Here is a 26,660-nt window from a genome sequence, read left to right as displayed (position 1 = left end):
TTGTGCAGTCTAGCCAAGTATAGCAATCAAAAGTTGGAGAAGCCTGTTTAGCAGCTTTCCGTAAGATATTAGAAAATAGTGCTCAGTGACCTCACTTTAAATCAGGGTTCCCAAACTTTTTGCCTGCATGACCCCATTTTGAGACAATGTTTGCTGTGACCCCAGACAGCAACAACGCAACACAGCAATCAAGGAATTCAAGGAATTTACACATTAAGTACATTATTTAATGCTCTAATGTGACACATAGACTTGCGTGTTGCAGCACAGCTTCTCCAAGTCCAGTGGCATGATAGAAATTTCACATTTAATCTATGATGTAACATCAACAGAAGATCAATACTGAGACTTGATGGACACAAGTGAGCCGAATCCAGCTTCACACAAATATGTGTTCACGAATGGCACCATCAGTTTCAGAATATTCACACTTGGTAGGGAATCAGAACTCCAGGAGAGAAAGTTGGGGATAAGTTCCTCACAAGAATCCACTGCAGGAAATTTCAGTGAGCTATTTGATTTCAGCTGCTGGCAAATCCATGGCATCAGGCTTGCAGTGAAAGTGGTTTTGTACCGAATCCTCGTTTATCATGTCCAAGTTGGGGGAAAAGGATGCAAACTTTCCTTCATCTGGCTGAGATGCTTAGTCATCGTCACCTGTGTGGGAGGCTGAATAATTTCATTGTCAGCCAGGAACTTGCAGCAGACACACAATGAGTTATAATGATTCTTTATCGAGTGCCAATAGTGTACTCAGGGTGGCATAAAAAGAAAATATGGGCTCTGCCTTAAGGTACTTACAATCAACTGCAGATTCCCATCTCAGAAAAGGCTAGCACAGGCTCCTACCAGCTCAGACAGAGAGGATGCTCTGTTGATAAAGCTGCTGCCTACTGAAAAGGATCTTTTCACAGCCAACATGTCCAGACCTGCTCCACAAATACTATGCCAGGAGGCAGCCATTTTACAAAAATGGTAGCCTCTGCACAACATGACCTCACATGCACTGTATCCACGAGGCCACGATGTGTGGAGGCTGCCATTTTGTACATCAAAACGTCAACCTCCTGGCATGGCATTTTTGGAGCAGGTCTGGAAACGTTTGGGGCAGACAGCACCCTCTCACACAACGAATCTGATCTGTTGGACCCACGACCCTGTCTGCTGATAGCACAATGCCTATTGGGGTCGCAACCCACTGTTTGGGAACTGCTGATTTAAATTAAGAAGGTTTTGGATACTGAAGTCTCATATGAACTCTAATCATGTGCAAGATACTGTGTACAACTTCATATAGTTTAAACACATATATATACAATGCACACCTAAATTATTTTTGTAGGCTGATATTTAAAAAAACCTGAACTCTTGAAATATAATGAATGATTTCCTAGCTCCACTGAACTGAATGGCAAAACTGCCAATGACTTCAGTGAGGCCAGGATTTCACCCAGGATTTCTGGATGATAAAAAAACATTTTCAAGGAGCATATAATTTTTCTGGAATGTATTTTCACAAAAGAGAAGTGGATAACACAAAGTTATCCAAAGCAACAGGGATTCTTGTGAGGGACAAGTAAAAAATAAAATAAAAAGGATAGCTAGCATGAGCCAATGAGGGAGCACAGCTGAGTTACCGAAAACGTGTCTCAGGAACAACTAGAGAGAAGGATAAAAATCTGATCATAAAGGGGAAGATTGTGGTTCAAGAACCAAGAAGTGTGTGAAAACCAGCGAACTCCACTCTGATTGATCTTGTTTTATATGAGCTGTTGTCTCAGACAAACAAGAGGCCTTCAGCATATACATAAAAATGGAAGCGGTGGGCAGGGGAAAGTCTCTGATTATATGCAAAGAAAGAAGAAAACTCTCAAAGCATTGAAAATATTCATTTAATAAATTCTTCCCTTGAACGTACATATATTTTTTGTTTTTCCAAGCCTATAATAGAGACACTTAACAATTAAAAACCAGATTCTGCCACCCTTATATGCAGTTTCAGAGATTTTAAGGCCAGAAGGGAACAGAGACTCAACAGACCTGTCCTTTTGTACATAACAGGCCACAGAATTAATTCATATTAATTAGCTGAGTAGTATTGGTAGTTTATTACTCGAATGCTCCCATTGACTTTAATACTCAATGTACGTAAATGAGGCAGAACCTGGCCTTAAATTAAATTAAAAGAAGAGATGTGCAAACAATTCTATTCCAAATGCAATGCACTGTTCATAAAAATGAATGTATTTCCCATCATTTCTCCAGTTATGTGAGCCTCAATAAATAGTCCTAAATTTTAAATATGTACTTCTGGTTTTGAATAATTAAATTACAATAATATGACAAAGCCCTAGTTGTGGTGAATAAGAGATGCTGAATCTACCTAACTTGTTATTCTGACTTTCCTTATTTTACAATGCATACAGGGTCATCCTGCTGCCAAATTTTGCATTAGATAAATAGGTACATATACCTTATTATTTCAGTATGACTGTATATTTATTATATAGGAAATACCTAAAATGCTACAAATACAGATGTAAAGTTATTTAGTTAACAAAGGCAAATGGCAATTTTTAGGCTGACCACTCTACTATTGATTTAATCTAACTTTTTAAAATAAATATTTGAAATCAATTTCTATTTTTTAAAATCTATTTGGTTTATAGCTACATCTGCTGGAAGAGAATGGGATTAGAAGGGAGTTTAGATAAATATATATTAAAAACTAGCAAACATCAATTTCCAACTCAGAAATGTAACTGCTTTTAATTCATTTCACTTTGCAAAGTGTCTAACTTTTGACATTTTTCACGAGGAAATAACTTTCACCCCTGAATCAGAACATATTCTTTCATTATCCCAAACAGGTAAAGAGAAAATATTCTCTCATAAAACTAGAGATCTCAAAATTAACCTAAATAAAAGCCAACCACAAAGACAACCCTCCCTTCACCCAAAAAACAATACAACCCCCTCTCCCCAACATTAACCGGAGAAGGAGAACAAAGGGGAGAACTTATGTTTGATGTAGATGTTGCCCAAAATATATTGTTGTTATTATTTGCATTACAGTAGTACCCAGAGACCCCAACTGAGATCAGACTCCCACTGTGTTAGGCAATGTACACACATTCGGGGGGGGGGGGGGGCGGGGGGCGGGCTCCTCAAAGCATATACAGTCTAAGGCCCCGATCCTGCAATTGACCATACATAGTCATCTGATATTTAGTTACTTAGGAAAACAAAGAACAGATGTGGTTTGAGGGAGAAACAAAATATTACATGGTCTTTGTAAATAGATGACTTAAGTCTACCAGACTTTGCAAGTGCTACCCCTTTTTTTCCCCATTACTGAAAACAATAATTAACATATAGTGAGAAATAAAGAAATAGTCATTTCTTGGACAACGTAGCCAACGAGTTTTATTCCTCTCCTCTGCCTGGGGGCTTTTAGAGGCTCTGTCCTTTGCCCCCCCTCCTCTTCTCCCTTTACCTCCATACATTTGGGGGATCTAATCCGCTAACAGAATTTTTAACTGCCATCTTTACACTATGACTCACAGATTGACCTCTCCACTCCTAAAGTATCTTTCTCCATCCAATCCCATATGCTAGCCTCACTTTGACATCTCCTCTTTCTGGAAGTCTTGCAGTCAAACTTGTACTTAACATCTTTCCTCACAAACACTCTCCACTACCCACATTCTCTGTCATGCTTGATAACCCCACCATTCTCAGTCCTCTAACCTGGGGGTCATTTTTGTTGACTCCTCTTTTGCCTTGCATATCCAGGCTGTGCCCAAATTTTGCCATATCATCCTCCAAGACTTGTCTAAGATCTATACATCTTTTCTGCTCAAACAGCCAAAACTCACCCAGCCCCTCATCACATTTTATCTTTTTTGTATCAGCTTCTTTTCTCTGGGCTCCCTATCACCCACATCTCCCTATCCAACCCGTACAAATTGCCGGTCAAATGACCCTTGTTTGAATCCCTAAGTTGACTGCATCACCATGTCAAATTCAAACTTCTTGTTCTCACCTGCAATTCCCTTCACAGCTCTCTGCTCGTCTTCATTTCTTCTCTTCTCTTTTATTGCATTGCCCCCCACCCTGCCTTGTCTGCTTCTCACAAAATCCTACCTCAGTATCTCCTTCCAAACTGTACTTTGTGACTGGAACTATGTCCCAGAGGACTTTGGCTGTTTGAATAGAAAAGTCATTAGCATCTTATCCTTCAAAACTCTCCTCAAGACCTATAAACATATTAGAAAATTAATGATGGCTTCAGGAGAAGATTGGGATAGTTGGCACTTCTTATATAAAGTATGTTAGAATAACTTTATTGAGAGAGCATTCAAAGGTTAGGAAATACCAGAATTAAGATTGTGCAAACTTAATTCAACTCCCTTGTGCATTATTATACAGTCTAACTATATGATCACACATGAGGTATGTGTGGTGAAAGTTGTTCTCTGTAGGACCCAAACTTGTTTGTGCTAAAAATGTGATAATGCATTTAAAGTCTGTATCATTATGCACATGCACACATTGTGCAAATAATGCAAAGGCAAACTTAATTCAGGCTTTTTCTAACTTAAGTGCTTGGCTTTGCAACCTCCACAAAAAAGGTAGCTTTTTGTAATTTCCTACGTTTTTAAAAAAGCAAACTGAAAAAACAAATACTATCATGTGGCATCTACCAACACTCACATAGGTCCTCAGAAGGGTTGGCAACTTTAGATCCACCACACAGACTTCTGTCACTTGAACTAACAGAATAACTGACAGCAGTAGTAGGTGGCCGTCCTATATGTGCATTGGCAAGAGGGAATGAGGCACCTTGCCAGGGGTTTCACAGATATTTTCTGACAGAAAAGGAATGGCGACACTCAGGAATCTTGGGTTCCATTCCAGGCTCTGGGGGGGAAGAGTCTAGTGGGCACAGACTCTTCTGACTGTTCCCCCCATGCTTGACCTCTTCTGTCCCATCCTCTCCAACCTGTCCCAGTCCTGTCTCTTCCCCTCCCCGGCTCTTTATCCCCGTCCCATTTTCCTTGCTTAGTCAGTCCCAGTCTCAACTCTTGTGTCTTCTTACCCCAATCTCCACCCCACTTCAAGTCTCTCCCACTTCCACATACCCACCCATTCCCAGTCTTCTTACCCAGCCAGTCCCAGTTTCCGCATTCCAGCTCCTCATCCGATCTGTCTCTCCCCTCCATCCCACTGGTTCCTAGTCCTAGTCTCCATCCCCAGACTTCTCATCCAGCCTCAGTCCACGCACCACCCTCTCTCCAGCTCCTTTCCCCACCCAGTCTCCTCCCTCCCTTGATTCTTGGTCCCAGTCCCTTAGTCCAGCCATCTCAGTTGTCCTCCCACACCCCAGCTACTTGCCAATCTGGCTCCTCGACACTACCCTACCCCACACCTGCTCCTTGTCGCAGTTTCCCGCTACTCATCTGATGTCAAGTGTTCCTTCCCCCAGCCAAATATCTCCCGGTCACCACCCTTTCCCCTCACTAGCTCCCAGCACCAGTCTCGCTGCCAACTCAATCACATTTTCTCTCCCTCCCAACCCCTCTAGTCCCAGTTTCACCAGACTCCTTGTCCCAATCCCTGGTCCATGTTTTGTGCCCCCAGTATTCAAGACAGCATCCTCCTCCACAATAACTGGGTGCCAGGAGAGGGGTCACTGAAAGCACAGAAGAGACAGGCTTCCTGCTTTCAGTTCCAGGGACAGCCCCAATCCCTTTGCAGGGAAAGTCCGGTTTCACCTCTGTAGACCTGGCATGGAATATGCTTGGTTGCTGTATGGGGATGGTACACATGCAGTCTGGTCAGCACCGGGACCTGAGAGAGGCACATGTTCAGTGAGGTTGGACTGTTCAGAAATTAGCTGCTACAATCAAAAAAGTCTCTACTAAGGACATGTGAACTGTGATTCTCCAATGGCTTATAATTTGGCCAAATTTGGGTGGATTTTCATGGGGCTAGCACAAAGCACACCCTGACTCAAAGACCACTCCCAGCCAAATTTGAAGTCCCTGCTCCAAAGCATGGGGGCATTAGAACTATTCAAAGAAATGGCCAGAATTTAACATGGACAAAACAATGATTTTTCCCTGTCCTCCTTATTAGAGGCACCTGAACTGTATTGGCTGTAGTTTTCTAGAAAAATTCATCCTGAAGCAGAAATCCAGCATGTAAAATTTCACCCCAAAAGTTTTAAAAGTTATAAGCAACTGAAATCAGGGTTTTACAATGGACAACCTTAATAGGTGGTGCTACCTGCCCCAACTATAACCATATACATTCTCACATAAATGTATATACACTTATATATACAGGGGTTCTCAAACTGGGGGTTGGAACCCATCAGGGGGTCGCAAGGTTATTATATGGGGGATCGCCAGCTGTCAACTCCACCCCAAATCCTACTTTGCTTCCAGCATTTATAATGGTGTTAAATATATAAACAAGTGTTTTTAATTTATAAGGGGGAGGGGTCGCACTCAGACCCCTGTGTGAAAGGGGTCACCAGTACAATAGTTTGAGAACCACTGACTTTACACATATATGTTTATATAATATATACAATTGCATCTCTCTTCTTCCATGTTTTGTAGGTCACGGTTATACTGTAAGTTTTTGGGGGCATGGACTGTGTCTTTAAAAATGTTTATACAACACTTAGCGTAATGGAGCCTCAGTCCTGATTGGGACCTTGTGTGCCACCATGACTGAAATATTAAATAAAAGAAAACATTTTTTCAAGATTCAAATGCAAAGTATTATGTGGTCACAATATAACTGAGAAATTTGATGAAGCTAATGCCATAAACAGTAAATGAGGGAGAAAATATCTTTCTACTTACCATTGTCTTTACTCTTTAAAGAGATACTTAAATGTTCCACAAGGGAGTGGGGAAAGAAGACAAACAAAAAAATTATTTTCGTAGTCAGCCAGCTGAATTTACCTAGAATTCCTGGCAGCTCCTGCACAATGTGATAGATGAGAAGGTCCAGGCATTTTGACAGGTATTCATTGCCACTTTGCTGCTCTTTTCCTGGTGTAGTCTTTCTGCTGTCTCTTTCAATGTACATCACCAATCTACAAATAAGCAAGTGCAAAAGATTACCTCTTGTGACAAAAAACTGATACTGTATCTCAAAATGCCACTGAGGCAAGCACTTCCAGATTTTTGTCTTTAAAACAAAGTTCATTTTAAAAACAACAACAAATGTTTCTATGGGGAACTACAGATAAACCAAATACAATTAGCCAAATTAAACTCTGGTGTAAGCAAGTACAACACTATTAGTGTAAATGGGGATATAGTGCTTACATGAGGAATGAATTGGCCCTTAAAAACTGAATAGGAGATTCTAACTTTAAACAGTTTATATTGAATTGTAATGCAAAAAAAATTGCTTAACCAAGGCAGCAAATTTTCAATTTATGTATCTAAATATAAATTTGAAAACCTACTTTTTAAGTACTTAAAAGAAGTGGTGTGATTTTCAGTGAAGCCACAAATCTCCCAAAGTTAATGACATATACAAGTACTCAGTACCACTGAAAATAAGGCCACATATGTGCACCATTGGACAAACAAAAATTTTAAAAACCAAGAGTCAGATTATGCCTGGCCACTGTATAGGTGTGCAACCTGTGGGGGAGAGCACAAGAAACTTCTGCCTCCTTTCATCCCAGCATTAGTGGCCAGGAACAACTGCAACCTCTGTTTGCTCCCTCCTAGCACCCCGGTAGTGAAAGCCACCAGAAAGGCCATAGCACTGATTTTCTTCCACAGCACTGGTTTATGGAGTTGGCTGCAGACTCAGAGATGTGCACACCCTGTGCCATTCTAGGGAATGGTGCAGCAGGCATATATCCCTTGTGTCCCTGTGGGCTCCTTTTTCAGGCATGATCCCTCCCAGAGTTCATCTCCAATGTGGGCCAGGATCAGGATAGTCTCTTCCAGCATGCTCCAGTATAGGAGTATATTTAGCTATAATAAATAATACTCAAGAAGCCAGAATTAATGACATATATTTAAGACCAAATTTCTCTGTGGAGAGGAAAATGGACTGGCTTAATCTACACATTTGTTACATATTAAATGTTTCAAATTCTTAATTTATTCAGTCTAGAAATTATGACAGTGAGCTTTGAGTAAGAAATAGGATTGCCAATTTTCGTTGAATGTATTCCTGGAGATTTCATCACGACATAATCCTTAAATAAAGATTAGTCTTTAATTCCTAGAGACTCCAGGCCAATCCTGGAGGGTTGGCAACCCTAGTAAGAAATTATTTTAAACTATAGTTTAGCAGTAGGTTTTTGGCATACTGGCAGGGAAACATTAATTGCCAATGGACTGGATCTGTTCTCAGGATTTTTAAAAAGGACCATTTCCAGCTCTCTTAATCCATCCCCTTTCTTAGCCACTATTTTTAAAAAATAAATAAATAGATGTGACAGAGAGACCCCGTGGTGGTTCACTATTCTGTGCAGTCTGTATCAGCAATTCTTCTCAAGCCTGACAGACTCACTCTATGCCTATCATGCTACTGTCATAATCTGTATCTAAAAGATGTTATACATCATTTGAAAACTAATGACACACTGGTGATGAATATCATTGTAAAATGTATGTATTAACATTGTATGAGAAATTATGGATACTCACTGATATTATGCTTTTTTGAAGTCTGTGACCACACTAAGGGAGAAAGAGCTTTTCTCCCAGACAGGAGGGAAGGCAGCTACCTACCTGTCTCCAATGTAAATTTAGCAAAAGATGTGACCAAAGTCAAAGAAAAGCACTTTCACAAGCAAGGTAGACAAAGCCATCAGGAAAGGAGTACTTGTGGCACCTTAGAGACTAACCAATTTATTTGAGCATAAGCTTTCGTGAGCTACAGCTCACTTCATCTGATGCATACTGTAGAAAATACAGAAGATGTTTTTATACACACAGACCATGAAAAAATGGGTGTTTATCACTATAGAAGGTTTTTTCTCCCCCCACCCCACTCTCCTGCTGGTAATAGCTTATCTAAAGTGATCACTCTCCTTACAATGTGTATAATAATCAAAGTGGACACTACAGTGCTAATAAACGATGGTCACATAAACACCACCCTACACCGGAAACCTACTGACCGCTATTCCTACCTACATGCCTCCAGCTTTCACCCTGACCACACCACACGATCCATCGTCTACAGCCAAGCTCTGCGATACAACCGCATTTGCTCCAACCCCTCAGACAGAGACAAACACCTACAAGATCTCTATCAAGCATTCTTACAACTACAATACCCACCTGCGGAAGTGAAGAAACAGATTGATAGAGCCAGAAGAGTTCCCAGAAGTCACCTACTACAGGACAGGCCTAACAAAGAAAATAACAGAAGGCCACTAGCTGTCACTTTCAGCCCCCAACTAAAACCCCTCCAACGCATTATCAAGGATCTACAACCTATCCTGAAGGACGACCCAACACTCTCACAAATCTTGGGAGACAGGCCAGTCCTTGCCTACAGACAGCCCCCCAACCTGAAGCAAATACTCACCAGCAACCACATACCACACAACAGAACCACTAACCCAGGAACCTATCCTTGCAACAAAGCCCGTTGCCAATTGTGCCCACATATCTATTCAGGGGACACCATCACAGGGCCTAATAACATCAGCCACACTATCAGAGGCTCGTTCACCTGCACATCCACCAATGTGATATATGCCATCACGTGCCAGCAACGCCCCTCTGCCATGTACATTGGTCAAACTGGACAGTCTCTACGTAAAAGAATAAATGGACACAAATCAGATGTCAAGAATTATAACATTCATAAACCAGACGGAGAACACTTCAATCTCTCTGGTCACTCAATTTCTGATCTCAAAGTGACTATCCTTCAACAAAAATACTTCGAAAACAGACTCCAACGAGAGACTGCTGAATTGGAATTAATTTGCAAATTGGATACAATTAACTTAGGCTTGAATAGAGACTGGGAATGGTTGATTCATTATAAAAAACCTATTTAACCTATTTCCCCTTGTTTATTCCTCCCCCCCCCCACCCCGTTCCTCAGACGTTCTTGTTAAACCCTGGATTTGTGCTGGAAATGGCCCACCTTGATTATCATACACATTGTAAGGAGAGTGATCACTTTATATAAGCTATTACCAGCAGGAGAGTGGGGTGGGGGGAAGAGAACCTTTTGTAGTGATAAACACCCATTTTTTCATGGTCTGAGTGTATAAAAACATCTTTTGTATTTTCCACAGTATGCATCCGATGAAGTGAGCTGTAGCTCACGAAAGCTTATGCTCAAATAAATTGGTTAGTCTCTAAGGTGCCACAAGTACTCCTTTTCTTTTTGCAAATACAGACTAACACGGCTGTTACTCTGAAAGCCATCAGGAGAGCATGTGAGGAAATCTCATTGGGGGATGGAGACTGTGCCCCCAAGAAACCTTTCTGCTTCCTGAAGCAAGATCAATGAACTTTGGGAAGATTAGATATAGATATATAGCTATATAGATATATAGAGGCGGGGGTGCGGGGGGGGGGGGGGAGAAACCATTTTGGCATCCTTCACCTGAAGGGACAAAGAAACTGAGCACTTTGAGGGGTACTGGCCAAAGAGTATGGTCAGCTATGCTGGAAGAGACTTGGTTAGAAACACTTCTTTGAAAAAGAGGGACTCAGGTGTTAGTCTTAGAATCATATTTTTACTTTTGTTCGCTTGTAATCCTTTCTATCTTTAGTCCTTATACTTGGTATCACTTAAACCTATGTCTTTTTGTTTAATAAACTTGTTTTATTTTTAGTATAAACTAAGCCAGTGCTTTGATTAAACAGAGTGTTTGCTAACCCCAGTTAAGCTAATAAACTGCTGGTTACGCTTTCTAAGGGATCAGTGAATTTAACTTTTGTAAGTGTTTAGTGAGCACTACAAAGCAGATGGTTTAATGGAAATTTGGGACTGCGAGGGTGATGGGGTCACCCTGCAAGGAGTAACCAAGGCTGGTGGAAGCCAGAGTGAAGCTACTGTGCTTTGAGCATGCTGCTGGTGACAGGGCGCTGAATCAAGGCTGCACAGGATTACAGGGCAGACAGTGACACAATCTCTTACTGGTCTGGGTTGGACCCAAAGTGCCACATTAATACAGAAATTAAAATGTGTCCTTGTCTAGGATGATGAAAATAACTGGATTTAAACAACTTCTTGTGCAAGCATGTGGTATGTTAGGGCCCAGTCCTGCAAACCGCTATTCAGGCAGGAGAACAGTCCCATTATAAAATGGGATTATTCACTGGAATAAGAACTACTCACCTGAATAAAGAGTTTGCATGATTGGGCTCCTAAGCAATGATGAAACTGCATATTTTGAAATACAACGAAAACCTTTATTTTATGGTGTCTTATATGGAGGGAGTAGGAAGGAGAGAGAGAAATAAGTGATCCATTCAGTAACCATTTACTTTTTCTCACCACAGGAGCCCAAAGGCAGCAGATCCAGCTATACTTGCCAAAGGTTCTAGCTATTTTCCTTAGACTTTAGGTATGATTTATTCAATTATGGTCAATTTTGATGAAATATAATATATGTTAACTATTCAAAAGCCCATCTCATCAGTCAACTCCAACTTTCATTATATAATATGATATGTCGTTTTAGACATTTTCAGTTGCCTTGAATAATTAAAACAAAATAAATTAAAGTTGTTTAAATATGTTCTTTCACTGAGAGAGAATATGTTTAACCAAATATTAAGTATGAGAAACATGAGTATCATATTTTTCTTTAAATATTCTTGTAAATTTAGTTTGAATGAGAGAGTAAGTTTAGAATTGTCTACACATTATCTAAACAAGCTGTTGAGTGAAGGCTAGCACAATAAGTTTGATATATATTTATATTTTAAGAAAGGAATTCTCTCTTGCAAAATCCAACATAAAGAGTGTTTGAGAAGCATCAGATGTGTGTTTACTTATTTTGGGGAAAGTGAAAAGTAAAAATACATGTAAAGCTCCTGATTATGGCCAGCTCTCTCTCTTCATGTGCAAAACCTTCCCCTTTTCAAAGTTATGTTCTTCTCTCCCACAAAAAAGCCAAAGTTGACAATTGCTTCCAAAAAGGACCACCAATATTTCTTTAAATTATTTGATAGCACTGATAGCAACTCAACAAAATCCTGCCAATTCCCACATAAGTACAGTCAGCTTTAGGGAAGTTTACTGTTCTAAAGCCCTAGGCAAACATTCTCCCTTCCTCACAGTCATCCACAGAATAGGGTTGTCAACTTTCTAATTGCAGAAAACTGAATACCCCTTGCCTGTCCTGTGCCCAGGCCCCACCCCTGCTCACTCCATCACTTGCTCTCCCCCACCCTTGCTCATTTTCACCGTGCTTGGGCAGGAGGTTGGGGTGCAGAATGGGGTGAGAGCTCCAGCTGCGGATGCGGGCTCTGAGTGCAAGGGGGGTGGGTTGCGGGTGCAAGAGGGGGCTCCAGGCTGGGGTGGGAGGGGGTACGGGCTCTGGGGGTGCAGGCTCCAGAGTGGGTCCAGAAATGAGGGGTTCAGGATGTGGGAGGGGATGAGGGCTCCGGGCTGAAAAGAGGTTCGGGGTGCAGGGGGCGCTCCAGGCTAGGGCCGAGGGGTTGGGAGTGTGGGAGGGGCTCAGAGCTGGGGCACGGGAGGGGGTGCAGGCTTCAGGCAGCCCCGGCATTTCCTGGATATGGAGGAAGTCCACGCAGCTCACAGAAAGCTATGGCATGTCCCTCTGGCTCTGAAGCGGAGGAGCAGCCAGGGGACTCAGCACACTGCTCCCGCCTGCAGGTGCTGCTCCTGCAGTTCCCACTGGCCAGGAACCCTGGCTAATGGGGGCTGTGGAGCTGGTGGTCAGGGTGGTGCCTGCAGGCAGGGGCAGGGCATGGAGCCGCCCTAGCCACCCCTCCCTGTCGGAGCCAGAGGGACATGCCATCCGCTTCCTGGGAGCCATGCGGAGCCAGGCACGGAGCCTGCCTGCCATGCTGCAGCCAGCCGGACTTTTAGCACAGCCGAGAACAGAGCTGCCAGGGTCCCTTTTTGACTGGGCATTCCAGTAGAAAACTGGACGCCTGGCAACCCTACCACAGAATGATTTACCAGAATGTTTTACTGTCCCAAATAAACACCTGTTTTGTTTGTATGGCAAAGTTGGGCCTACAAAAGTATCACACTTATTCCATGCATAACAAGTACATGTCTGCCATGCAGTCAAAGGGACACAAAGTGAACAAAGAAAGGCGAGAATTAATAAAATAGACATGGCATTAACAGTTAGGATGAATTAATCATTCTCTGAGAAGTTGGGCATGCAAATCAATTCAGCTTCCTGGCTATGTTTATGGTACATTGTGTCCTATCACTCCCTTGTAAGGCAACCTAAGGATTATACAGAAAACAATCGAAGGTTTCAACCATTTTTCCAACACCACAACCTCATATTATTTATAAGTTCTTAATCACAAATAAATTATTCCCTTACATTTTCTGTGTCTGAACAGAAAGATCAGTGATATAATTCTGGGTAAATTTATTTCCTAGGTTTAATGTAATAATAAATATTATGTTTTATGTACTCAAGGTACAAAAACAACAAACAAAGTAAGTATTTTCCTAGAAAACTGGTTCAACTTTCCAAAGAAACTATAATTTCTGGAGATCAAAGTTGTACGTTTTGGGAGGCAACTACATTATTAATAGTGGTCAATATTTTCAAAATTGGGTACCTAGAGATAGGTTCTTAGTCCAGTTATAGGCATCTACATAAATGGTCTGATTTTTAAAAGTTTTGAACATTTATCAGTTTTCACTGAAGGTTTCAAACAAACAAACAAAACCCCTCTCCTTTTTTCTCCAACCTAAGGAAAGAACTCCACTCCAAGAGCAACTTTTTAGTGGATAAAATGAAGTGAAGGTAAATAATTTGGAAGACATTCACTAGAAACAAGGAACAATCCTTTTAAAATATAGAGTATGTAAAAACAAATAGACATGACAGCTCAGTATATTATCCAGAAAGGAAGTCAGATATTGTACTCTGATAGTCTAATAGGAATTTCAGTTTTAGGAATCTACTGTAGTTCTAGACTAATATGCAAGTCCGGTCAAACCTTTATCTCTTGTGCTGCAGAGGGAGATTTTGGATGCAGTGCAGCTGACATATGCTCCCAGAAAGGGAAAGAAAAGTATGGAAATTATCTATAAATCCCCGGTTGGTATAGCAAATGAAATAAGCTCTCAACTGCTGAATATATTTCATAGCAGGAAAGTATGAGGTTTTTATGAATTTGAAAAAGTTTCAAATCTTACTTATCATTCACCTAGATAAAGAGACTTGACACAAAAACATGAAGAAATCTCACACTTAATACTTTTTGTTACCAGATAAGAATAATACAAAATAAAAGGAGTTAAGATGAAACTAAGGACAGTCTTAAAAGTGAGGTACATGAATGGCAGCCCTAAGCACTGAAAACCTGCCCACATCCTGCGGACACAACTTATGTGGTACTGAAATAATTTGGTGGCAAGCAGCACTTTTCTGCAGGGTGGATAAATCAGCACAGTGAAAGTGAATCTAAATCAGAGCAGAAAATAGATTTCATTAACTAAGACTGGGATTTTCAAATATGTTTAATAATTTATGCAACCAGCTCCCATCATGTTCAATGGGAGTTGGTGCATAACTGCAGTAGGCCTCTTTGAAAACCCCAACCTCATTTCTCAGTAATAATTTTTATACAGCAATCACAGATCCACCCAGTGCAGGAGATGGCAAGTCATAGTGGCCTAACGGGAGTGCTCTGACCTGGCAGGTAGTCTACATTGCCATTTAAAAGAGTCCGGCAATGACTCCCAGACCTTGTCTTACTGTTTTGGAGGGCATGCTTTGTAATACTCACTGAGGGCCCTGCAGCCAATTAGGAGTTGCACTGACAGGTTCTCAGAGTTATTTCTATTTCCCTTGGTAAGAACTTCAAGAACGGGGATTGTAAAGGAGTGGGAAATAAGGATATTTTCCTAACTCTTTCAGGACCAGAGAAATACATCTTTTTCCAATAAGGAAATATAAAGTTGCACCAGATTTCCTTCACATCACATATACAAGGAGAGCTTTTAAATCACAGTTTCTGATATTATTCTTATATCTTTTACTAATAGGAATTGCACGTCCATTTCACTTGGGTGAAATGCACCCTTGTGCATACAGTCAGCACAAAGCCTATGCACCAGTTAATACCTCTTACATCCTCAAAAATCAGGCTTAGGTGCAATTTAAGGTATGATGGCCTTACCAGGCAGCATGAGGCTGTGAGGCAGGGCTTGGAATGCAGTGCACACCCCTCGGTTGCCCTGTTTCAAGAGTCAGCCAATAGGCTGGACCTCAAAGAAGAGGGCTTTCAATAGGTAGTCTTGGTCTCTGCAACAGGCTCTTGGGTTGGCTAGCTAGGGCTGGATGGCTCTATGATGGCATGAAGAGTGATGGACCTAGAATAATTCTGTTGGCATTCTGAAGAGTTTGAGGATCTATGCAGTCAGTTTATGCAATAATCTTTCTTGACAGTCAATAAACCTAACAAAACCTGTGCTCATTTGTCAGGTTTATTGACTGTCATGTTTGGGATTTGAGCAGTGAAAAGGGTGAAGGCAAGTAACAGAGGGAACACTGAGGACCTTCCCCTTTTTCACTGCTACCAGGACAGTTTGACTTGACACATTATCCTGCTATGGAATTTATACAGTTGCGACTGACTGGCCAACAATACAAGATGCCTTTATTTGTCATCACAGACCCCTGCCATTCACAAGTGGTGCACAGGGCTGCACATTGCACATAGTGGAATTTTGTCCTTAATATTCAGTTTCCTTTCTTTATATCTCCATTACTTTCATTTTCAGGTAATATACTGTATGCTCCCTGCTACAATACACTGAGTTTACCAACACTGAGCAACCATAAGTAATTTGCACCTACCAGCAATTTTTAATGATTTTACCACGATTAGTGAGGCAAAATATTTTCAATAGGAAAATTCAGTATTTTTACATTATATGCTGCAATTCTGCTCAGACTTACATTTTTAATATTTAAACAAGGAACATTATGATCCTCACTATTTAATTTGCTAATGAGTTATGAGAAAAAGTAATACAGCAATTACATTGGCACTTATGACATGATTCCAAAATAACCATGCTATTCAAAGCAGAATACAAAGTATGTATTGTCTTAGGGTCTGTTTAACTGAAGAACAGCTTTAACCTAAACTTTGTCTACCAGAACCCCACATAATTTTAGCTGTTGCAATGAAAATTAGTTGGGTGTAGTTAATCAGTAAAATAATGACTGCCTACGACGTGAAGAGATATTTTCATCAACTGAAAGAGAAAGCCTTGATCAAACAATGAGAAAATACATGCACTTCTAGAAAACACTGAGCAACAACTTGTAAAACGCTTCCAAAATAATCACACAGCACAGGTGCTTGCCCCATAATTTAACACTGTATTAAACTGCATGAAAACTACATGTATGGTGATACTCTCTAATGGTCAAGCAAATGTCTGTTTTAAGTCCCAGTTATACCAGAAGCTATTTTTAATTTGTGTTTTACATCAAAACCATGGGTCCTTAAGCTAAATAAAGACCTGAAATTAACTTTGGCCCTGATCCTGAAAGATTTATGCACATGCTAACTGCATGTGTTATAAGTAGTCCCATTGAAACCAATGGGTTAATTCATGGAAGATAAAGTTAAGCACATGTATAAGTCTGCAGGATAGGAGCCTTTTTAAAGATCTGGAAATAATGTAGCTTGAGTAAATATAATTGCCCCTGTGCTTGGAGCTAAGCTTGGTAATATAGACAGGATGTGTGGATAAAATATTTTTCTGACAGTTTTGTCAGATTCAGAAGTCAATTTAAGAAGTATAATTTTAAAAAGTGCTATCTTCTATTGCTTTTCACATAATCTGTAGGATATACTTAAAATAAAAACATCGATTGATCACTGAATCACAAAAAGATGCTTAATCAAAATAATACTACAATTTAATCATGGGAGCAGAGGATTAAATTGGAACATTCTTATCTGCTTGAAAAAACTTGCAAGAATCAGGAAAGTACTTTGTGTATTTATTTCATGGATGAGTGCTATTGGTTTAGACTTTAAGGTATATTTTCTGGATGCCCTGTCAACAGTGGTTTACATTAAGACACACATAAGATAGGGGTTTGATTTGATTATAATGTTTGTTCAATTGCCTAGTGACCCACAGGTCATAGCCAATCCATGCTTCTTAAATTAGTGTTACAATATTGTTTACCCCAAACTACATGAAGGTGGTCACTGTTGGTCTACCAGAGATATTCTTCTGATGAAGTATCAAAACTACAGTATATGAAAACTACATATTAAAAGGCAATATACTGTTTTATGGAAAATTATTTATCAAGAGAGTAGATAAAGATGTTAGATGTATACATGTTGTATGAAGATTAAAACACTGAAGCACTGGCCTCCATGCTCACAAAAGCAAGACGACAAAAAAAGTGGGTTGCTGGTGCTTTAATTCTGGTCTTAAATAATTATTTTGTCTTATTGCTAGAAAATGATATACAATAGCTCATTTTATCATAATCTTCTATAGCAGATTTATTAAAGTAATTTATAATATATCCCACATCAATGTGTGAGCTGAGATTTCAAAAATGTAAACAAAACTATTGCCAACAATTTACTTAGGCTCTTCCACCCATTTAAGTAATCGGATGATTACAGACCCAGAAATGTCTTACACCACAGATCTAGGGCTCTTGCCACCTCTGAGAGAAATCAATTTCTAGAACCAAGGGTTCTTCATCAAGAATCTTTCCACACAAGACCAACTCTACAGACAGGTAGTAGGAGTAAATAGTATCAATAATTACAGCAATGATGAGGGTGACACCTCTAAGGCCAGCCAAAGACACTACCTACCAATCCAGCAGCAGCAATTGAACCAGTAAGACCCAGAGATTACTGTTCCAGGAGACAAATGGGAGAATACTTCCTCAGTAGAGGGAGCAATCGTAACTCCTATCAATTCTTCAAAATGTTTCCCTCTACCGAACACCACCAACCCTGGTATTCTGGATGAACAGGACCCTGTGTCAGCTAAGGAGGAGAAAAGCAAAGAGAATGGAGAATCAAGATTGATTGAGAAAGACACAGAGCTAAGCATTATCAGCCTACTAATGACCCTGAAGATGAAAATGTCTCATGATCTCTACCAGAAGCATCACATGCATGCTGAAGATTGCAGAGAAAAAGAAGGTGTGCAACATCTCCTCATTTTCATATTGCATCCTAGTCCTAATAAGGACACCAACAAGACCAAAGAGTGGACTACATTAACATTTTGAAAAAAATATTTCATTTTAGGACTATGACACCTGTCTAATTGTCTAACCAACATTTTCACAAAATGGTCTGATTGTTTTTTTATTAAGTAAACTAATGGTTTGAAGAAAACTTGGGAAGTGTTTACAGCATATTATAGTGCACTTTAAAAACAGAGAGCTGATGTGGAGACATTGAGTCCTTATTTCTTTTGACTTATGTCATATTTATTTGATGTTACTTCATCTGAAGTGAGACAAAGTGCAAGTCAAGAAAGAGGCCATACATCACATAACAGAATGGCAAATGGAAAGAAATGGGAAATAACAGCTACAGGGAAAAAAAGGTCACTGTGGGGAAAAAAAAAAAAAAAGTGTGAGCAAAAACAAAAATCAATTCATTATATCAAATACTAACACCACCACTACACTGTCATTAGAGTACTCTGCTATCATCCATTTTAAAATCACCAGCAGTCAAAATGTTCTAAGGCTAATAGCACTGTAGCAGCAGCTGATTACAATGCAGCTAAAACGTTTTTAGAGTACTATAAATCAAGTGACAGATACCTGTCACAAGACTATATTATTCTGTCAAAGCAATCTCTGTACTGTATAGAGTACTTTAGTGCCATAATAATGATGGAATAGGTTTACTCTAATCATCAACAAAAAAAACTAATTCTGTTGTACAACAGAACTTTACATAGATACATAGCTATTAAGGTCAGAAGGGAACATTATGATTATCTAGTCTGACCTCCTGCACAATGCAGGCCACAGAATCTCACCCACCCACTCCTGCAATAAACCTCTCACCTACGTCTGTGCTTATTGAAGTCCTCAAATCATGGTTTAAAAACTTCAAGGAGCAGAGAATCCTCCAGCAAGTGACCTGTGCCCCATGCTACAGAGGAAGGCGAAAATCCTCCAGGGCCTCTTCCAGTCTGCCCTGGAGGAAAATTCCTTCCCGACCCCAAATATGGCGATCAGCTGAACCCTGAGCATATGGGCAAGATTCACCAGCTAAATACCGAGGAAAGAATTCTCTGTTGTAACTCAGATCCCACCCCGTCTAACATCCCATCGGGCCTATTTACCATGAATAGTTAAAGATCAATTAATTGCCAAAATCATGTTATCCCATCATACCATTTCCTCCATAAACTTATCGAGTTTAATCTTAAAGCCAGATAGGTCATTTGCCCCCACTGCTTCCCTTGGAAGTCTATTCCAAAACTTCACTCCTCTGATGGTTAGAAACCTTCGTCTAATTTCAAGTCTAAACTTCCCAATGACCAGTTTATATCCATTTGTTCTTGTGTCCACATTGGTAGTCAGCTTAAATAATTCCTCTCCGGTATTTATCCCTCTGATATATTTATAGAGAGCAATCATATCTCCCCTCAAACTTCTTTTGGTTAAGCTGAACAAGCCAAGCTCCTTGAGTCTCCTTTCATAAGACAGGTTTTCCATTCCTCGGATCATCCTAGTAGCCCGTCTCTGTACCTGTTCCAGTTTGAATTCATCCTTCTTAAACATGGGAGACCAGAACTGTAAACAGTATTCCAGGTGAGGTCTCACCAGTGCCTTGTATAACGGTACTAAAACCTCCTTATCTCTACTGGAAATACCTCACCTAATGCATCCCAAGACCGCATTAGCTTTTTTCACGGCCATATCACGTTGGCGACTCATAGTCATCCTGTGATCAACCAATACTCCAAGGTCCTTCTCCTCCCCCGTTACTTCTAATTGATGCGTCCCCAGCTTACAACTAAAATTCTTGTTATTAATCCCTAAATGCATAACCTTACACTTCTCACTATTAAATTTCATCCTATTTCTATTACTCCAGTTTACAAGGTCATCCAAATCTTCCTGTATGATAGCCCGGTCTCTCTCTAAATTGGCAATACCTCCCAGCTTTGTATCATCTGCAAACTTTATTAGCACACTCCCACTTTTTGTGCCGAGGTCAGTAATAAAAAGATGAAATAAGACTGGTGCCAAAAATGATCCCTGAGGAACTCCACTAGTAACCTCCGTCCAGCCTGACAGTTCACCTTTCAGTATGACCCGCTGTAGTCTCCCCTTTAACCAATTCCTTATCCGCCTTTAATTTTCCTATTGATCCCCATCTTTTTCAATTTAACTAATAATTCCCCATGTGGCATGGTATCAAACGCCTTACTGAAATCTAGGTAAATTAGATCCACTGCGTTTCCTTTGTCTAAAACTTTGAAAGACTTATAAAATTACCTAACATATATGAAACAGTAATCATGTTACAATGGACACGTCTTTGTATTTAAAAACATAAATGGGGTGCTTCTGAAAGGTACTAGTGGTGATAGCCCTTGAGAGTAAAAGACCTTTAATTGTTTAAGGGACAAATGGCAAAAATGCCAGGGCAAAAATGCAGGCTTCCCCACACCTCCCAGTCAAAATGGTTTTGCATTTCTCTGGCAAGAATGGCTGAATGGGTGCCAACTGTGGCATCTGGGTTTGTGATATGGATACCTATCCACAGCATTCAGACTGAGATCAATTAATTTTAAGTACTGATATTTTTGCTTATTCCCGGACAGGGCTGAAACCAGTGACCTAGAGGTGAAACAACAATAAAAACATTATTATTTATCAGGTACTTTTCTTTCATCAGTCTCAAAGCCCTTCGGAAAGTGTCTGTGTAACAGGTTCTGTTACAAATCCTGTGTCAGATTACCTCCCTTGTCCAGGTATCCAGTTCCCATGTAATTAATTTTGAAATACTCATTTAGAAATGCACGTCTTTTAATGGAGCCTTTTTAAGGTACAGTATAGACTTTGAACTAGCAAATACTAGTTTATAGATTTAGCAAGTTTAACAACTAACTCACAAAAACCCCTGCAATGATATTAGATTTGATAACTTGGTTAAAATAAAACCCTTTCTAAAGTAGACTGAACAGCATTTCTCTTGAAACTGTGGAGATATATGCAGTGTTGCCTTAGGGTTGTTACTACTCTGACTTTTGTATCACCTGCCTCAATTCGTGGTGAACTTTTCCCTTGTATCAATTGTCTTTTACCACTAGATTTTATAGTTTGAAGCAATATAGTGCTATATGCATTTCCTGTCTGTATATATTTTATCTTTATCAAAGTATTACTAAAGAAGAAATCAAGACAAATTTTGCAACTTTTACCAGACTTGCTATAAATTTCACAAAACAGTCTTTAAGAATGCCTGAAATACTCAAATTATTTTTTAAAAATATAGTCAGCCAGTTAATTTCTTGCTACTGTACTTCTAGTCATTTTGAAATAGCTGTATGGTTGGCTCACAAATCTAGGAGACACTTAAGTAACTGAAATATGCTGATGAATGCCCATTGATACATATCAAAGAACATCCATTATCCGCACTGGGTCAAATAAATATTCAGGGTCCAGAATATTACAAAAGTAACTGTCTCCCCATATAATGGCCCATTTCTCCTCTCCCATCCCACTGTAGCTATCTCATAATGTGAGCACCAGAGAAATGTTTTAGTTTCAATCAGTTATCCTGTCAAGGGATAAATTGTTCGCTAAAAAGCTACCATTATGTTTAAAGAAATCATAATATATGAAGAAAAACAGTTTGCCAGTTCAATCAAGTCTTTACTGCTGCTGTTAGTCATAGCTGTTGTTAATCATAATGGTCTATAGTGTGTATTGGCCCATTATCTATTTTGTTTTGTGTACCATGAAAAAAATATTAGACTAGAACCAAGATTCACAATGTATGTAGCTTGTCCCACCACTCTCCACACAAAAGCGGCTCATTTGAAAGTATTATAAATAAAAACCTGAAATATAATTTATTTAATCTGGTGACAAAAGCCATCAACTTTTTTCCTCTCATAATATGCTAATAATTATTTATAAACAAGTAAAGTATAAACAAGTATAAACTGATAGAGTTTACAGAGCTAAACTTTGAAAATACACACTACATGTCTAATTATATTCTCCATTATCATCTTACCTTGCTTGGCAACTGAGCAGTAACATCTCTCTGTTATTAATTAAAACCTGTAACAGGACCAGAAAGGCTTTTGCTCTAATGGAAGTTGATGGACTTTCAAATAAACGGATAATTGTAGTCACAAAATCCTGGGTGGGAACAAAAACACAAATACTGCTTATTGAACAACAAAGTAGCTAAATAATATTGTCCATTAGCGTATACACATTTTAAATAATTCTGGTACAATAAATATGCAAATATGTTTGGCTTCAATGTTAGGTAAAGCCTTTTCAGAACATTAAATTACAGCTCAAAATCCCACATGATACTGTTGAATAAAGGAGTTTTGTCCTAGACAGATAGGCCAACTGCAAAGCGGATAGGTGCAGCCTTCCAAGGGCCAAGGTTAACAGACATTTTCTACTGTGTTGAACCCAAAATAGGACATATCATTTAAAACTCAGAAACCTATAATGAAAAAGTTATTTCATCTTAACAAAAGACATGACAAAGGATATTTTAAACACAATACTTGTTTTAAAAGAAAAGTTGTAATTTTAAAAATTGCAAAAAAAATACATGCTTGTCTTTCCTCCTAATAATATGAAATTTAGTAGTTTACATACTACCTTCCATGTGAGCTAGAAAATCGTAAGCTAATACAAATAAAAAAACATTTGTTTGATGTAACTAGAGGCTAGTTAAGTATACCACGTACTATGTGGCACATCAGACCTAAGTTACATAGCAAGGACCCTGAATTTAAAAGAAAACACTGTTTCCCTCTGTAACCATGCCTGGTATGGGTCACAGCTGAAGGCCAATCTCAGGTCACGCTGTGAAAAAACTGGACAGACACTCTCACACTGGTGGTATATTCTATCATTAGATTAACCAAACCAACAACAAATGTGTGTTCCTGGATTGCTATACTAGCTTAACATGAAGCCACAGACAGTTCCCTTAGACCTATATTATCACCCAAACTGGATTTTTGTGATGAAAGGTTATTAAAACCAAAACCACCACACATTAGGTTCTTCAAGCCTGGGGGGCCAGTCACTTACCTAGGTCAATGGACACTCATGACCTTACACCAAAAACAACACTGTAGCCAATCCTTTAGTAAAACTAAACATTTATTAACTAAGAAAAAGGAATGAAAGTTACTAAAAGGTCAAAGCAAATAAATACCATTCAGTTGGATCAAAATATGTAGGCCAATTGATAGCAGGGATGTTAAATCTGCTAGTTTTCTATAAATCTCTCTGGGTTGCTGTAACAGGGCCTTCTTGGTTCTGATTCTGTCCAGGACTACAAACTACACAGAGACCCTGGTGCTGGTCCAACACCTTGTGCAGCTTATTTAGAAATGGAGTCCCCCATCACCTTCATTAGCTCCTATAACAAGCAGGGGAGAGAGAGCAAGCGAGCAAGCAAGCAATCTTTCTCCCCCTCTCTCTCCCTCCCCACCTTGCTGCCTGCTTGCCGCTTTCCACTTCTTTCCTGTGCCTATTTGTAGGCTCTGGCTAACTGCTTAATTAGCTTTTCTGCCCTGTCTCAACCACAAATTTGGCACAGCTCTGCTTAGTCAGCTCCTATCTGCCTTGCCTGATTGGAGCTGCTATGAACAGAGTGCTGACTCAGCCTTTCTTGCCTGACACTCTGTCACAGTTGCACAGATAGTTTTGGGGATCTCAGTCCTTTTATTTTAAATTTCCCGACTTAGAATTCACCAGTCCAGAGATGGGGTAAGAAAGAGGTGGCCAGGTGCCTTTGTTCTCCCTCTTTATACCTTGACCCTTTTTGCGGGAAAAATCCTGGCTGTGACATGGGTCAGGCAGTTCCATGACATAGGTGCTTTGCCATTAGTCCTTGATATGAATTGCAAATTAGGCTGGCATTTCCTGCAAATGACACCATCTGAGGTGTCTTTGGGACGACATGCAGAGACCCTTGTTTACAGTTCTTTTGTCATTCCTGAAGAGCCAGCCTATGGGCGTTTCTCAGACTCAGATGTTTGAGTTACAAATATATAGCAAAATTTCATAACTCCACACACAAAGTTGATATACACATTACAACAAGATAATAATTCCCAGTGGATTGCATCTTTTCAAATGATACCTCACAAGGCGTACTATGTACAAGATTTATCACACTTTTACAAAAGTGGTGACCATATTAGTGTAGATGGTCACCTTCCCCTTTAGACAGCATCATACCCTCAAGCTCTGACTCTCTGACAGCACCCACTTAAATCCACTGTTGTTTTAAGCACATAATCCTAAGAGAACCCTGCAAAGAGCTTCAAAGCTAGAGAGAGATCCCTGCTCCTATGCAACTCAGTATGTGCCAAGAAAGAGGGAAGAAAGACTGACTGGTCACAAGCATAAGCTCCCTGTCCATTGATTTTTCCCCATTGAAAAGCCATTATTTGAAGGGTTATGAAATGGTGGATTCAAATGAAAAACCCTAAATGAAGATCTGCACTGATGGATACCTGGTGGAAAGACTGATTGAAGATTGAAAAATTGCACTGAAACTTGATAAGTACACCTTCACTAACCCGACTTAAAGAAAGGAGAGTGTGCAAAAATAAAAAGGCTTTAAACAAGATTGTGTGTAACCATAGAATAAACCACTTCACAAAACACTTCTACTTGAAAGCTTAACAATGTCTGTTGGATGGCTGCTGAGGTTCCAACAAAATTTCATCAGCTTGAACTGCATTTTGTAAAGAATTTTCTGCTCAGAACCCAGAAACCAGGCTAACAGTTGAAGGGACTTGAAATTCACATGCAGCATCTGACCTTTCCTCAGAGAGAACATTCAGAATCAGTGCCAGGAAGAGGTAAGGGTGTGTCAGTGGGCGGAGGTGGCTAACAGAGTTGGCAGTCAAGGCCATGATATGAGAATTACTCATACTCTGTCCTGCAGTATCTACTATAATTCCTTTTAGAAAGAGTGGAAACCGGGACAGCATGAGGGAGAATTTTCTACCACTGAGGAATAAAATAATCAGTTACCAATTGTTGAACAACAGTCTGGAGAGTCCACATTGTTCCAGATTTTAAGTAAGTCCATCTCCAGAAGGTGGTTCCATTTGGCAATGCTGGAGTTTGCTACCATGCTTCCCAGGGCCCTTCATGTTGCTCCTGACCCATTTGTGTCCAATACTAGATAAACTCTGGGTGGGTGCATTTCAGTCTCGAAATGCTATTCCCACATACATTCCTGTCACCCAGCACAGGAAACTTAGACAGTCCCTGGCGGATGAAACAGTACAATGCATCTGTATTGTTTGCAAATGAATAATGATTTTAGCATGAGAGAAGAAAGTCTCTGAAAGCCAGCCTGAAATTCCACAACATTTACATGGCAATTGGCCTCCTTCAGTTTCCAGAGTGCATAAGCTAATGAGCGGCTCAGTGGGGCACACTTTCTGAATTTGAATGCACCCATTACAAGAGATGAGGTTGTCTGACTTATCAGAATTCCCAAAAGATTACTGGAAAGTTCCTTTGCCAGTTTGTGCGGGGAGCCACAACTACACTGACGTTGTGCACAGGTGAGTAACACAGGAAGCTCAACCGAGCATAAACAGTTCACATGTGAAGCCATCCAAACTGCATAACTAACTTACAAAAGGCCATGGATCCTAGGAATAGCAGGGGTGGGGAGGAAACATTATACCTGTTCCCTTCAACTGAGATTTTACTTATTAGTAGTGCTTTCTCAGGCTGGGATTCATTTAGAACCCTGTATTCAAAAGTGATCCATAAAATATTTCACAATATGGTTGTAGAACTGCCTATCCAGGCACATCAGCTCCCAAAGATGGAAGAGGAGGCTTAGAATTTTGATATCCAATAGAAAGAGGAGTAGTTGCCAAAGCATATTCCAGCAAATCTTTTCCTTTCTTCAAAGACTGTGGGTTTTTTTGTTCGTTCGTTCGTTTTTGAAGCAGATATTTTATGTATCCAAGAGTTAAAGTCCTGGTTTGTAGGAAATTTTGCTACTGGTTCAAATGACTTGCAGGTCTGCAGACTGAACTTCTTAAGCCAATGATATGGATGTTTGGAATGTTTTCCAGCTAAAACCTCCTCACCAGGGATTATTATAAATGAAGATTATAATGCCAGACACTCATGGCCTTAAACCAGCTGCCTCAGGAATCGCCAAGAACTTTGATGAAAATATGTT

General features: G+C 39.9%; 1 protein-coding gene across 2 annotated transcripts in view; it reads right to left on the bottom strand.

Moving 5' to 3' along the window:
- Positions 1-26,660, bottom strand: part of ULK4 (unc-51 like kinase 4) — a 397,936-nt gene that overhangs the window by 250,502 nt on the left and 120,774 nt on the right. For both annotated transcript variants that reach the window (XM_074945513.1, XM_074945514.1), the window contains exons 22-23: positions 22,473-22,600; positions 6,981-7,114 (exon numbers count right to left, since the gene is read on the bottom strand). In XM_074945513.1, the coding sequence (XP_074801614.1) occupies positions 6,981-7,114; positions 22,473-22,600 (262 nt within the window). The remainder of the gene's footprint in view (positions 1-6,980; positions 7,115-22,472; positions 22,601-26,660) is intronic.

The sequence above is a fragment of the Natator depressus genome, chromosome 2, assembly GCF_965152275.1.
Source record: "Natator depressus isolate rNatDep1 chromosome 2, rNatDep2.hap1, whole genome shotgun sequence".
Classification (NCBI taxonomy): domain Eukaryota; kingdom Metazoa; phylum Chordata; order Testudines; family Cheloniidae; genus Natator; species Natator depressus.
The sequence above is the reverse complement of the archived record's forward strand: the minus strand, read 5'-3'. Positions and strand labels throughout refer to the sequence as shown.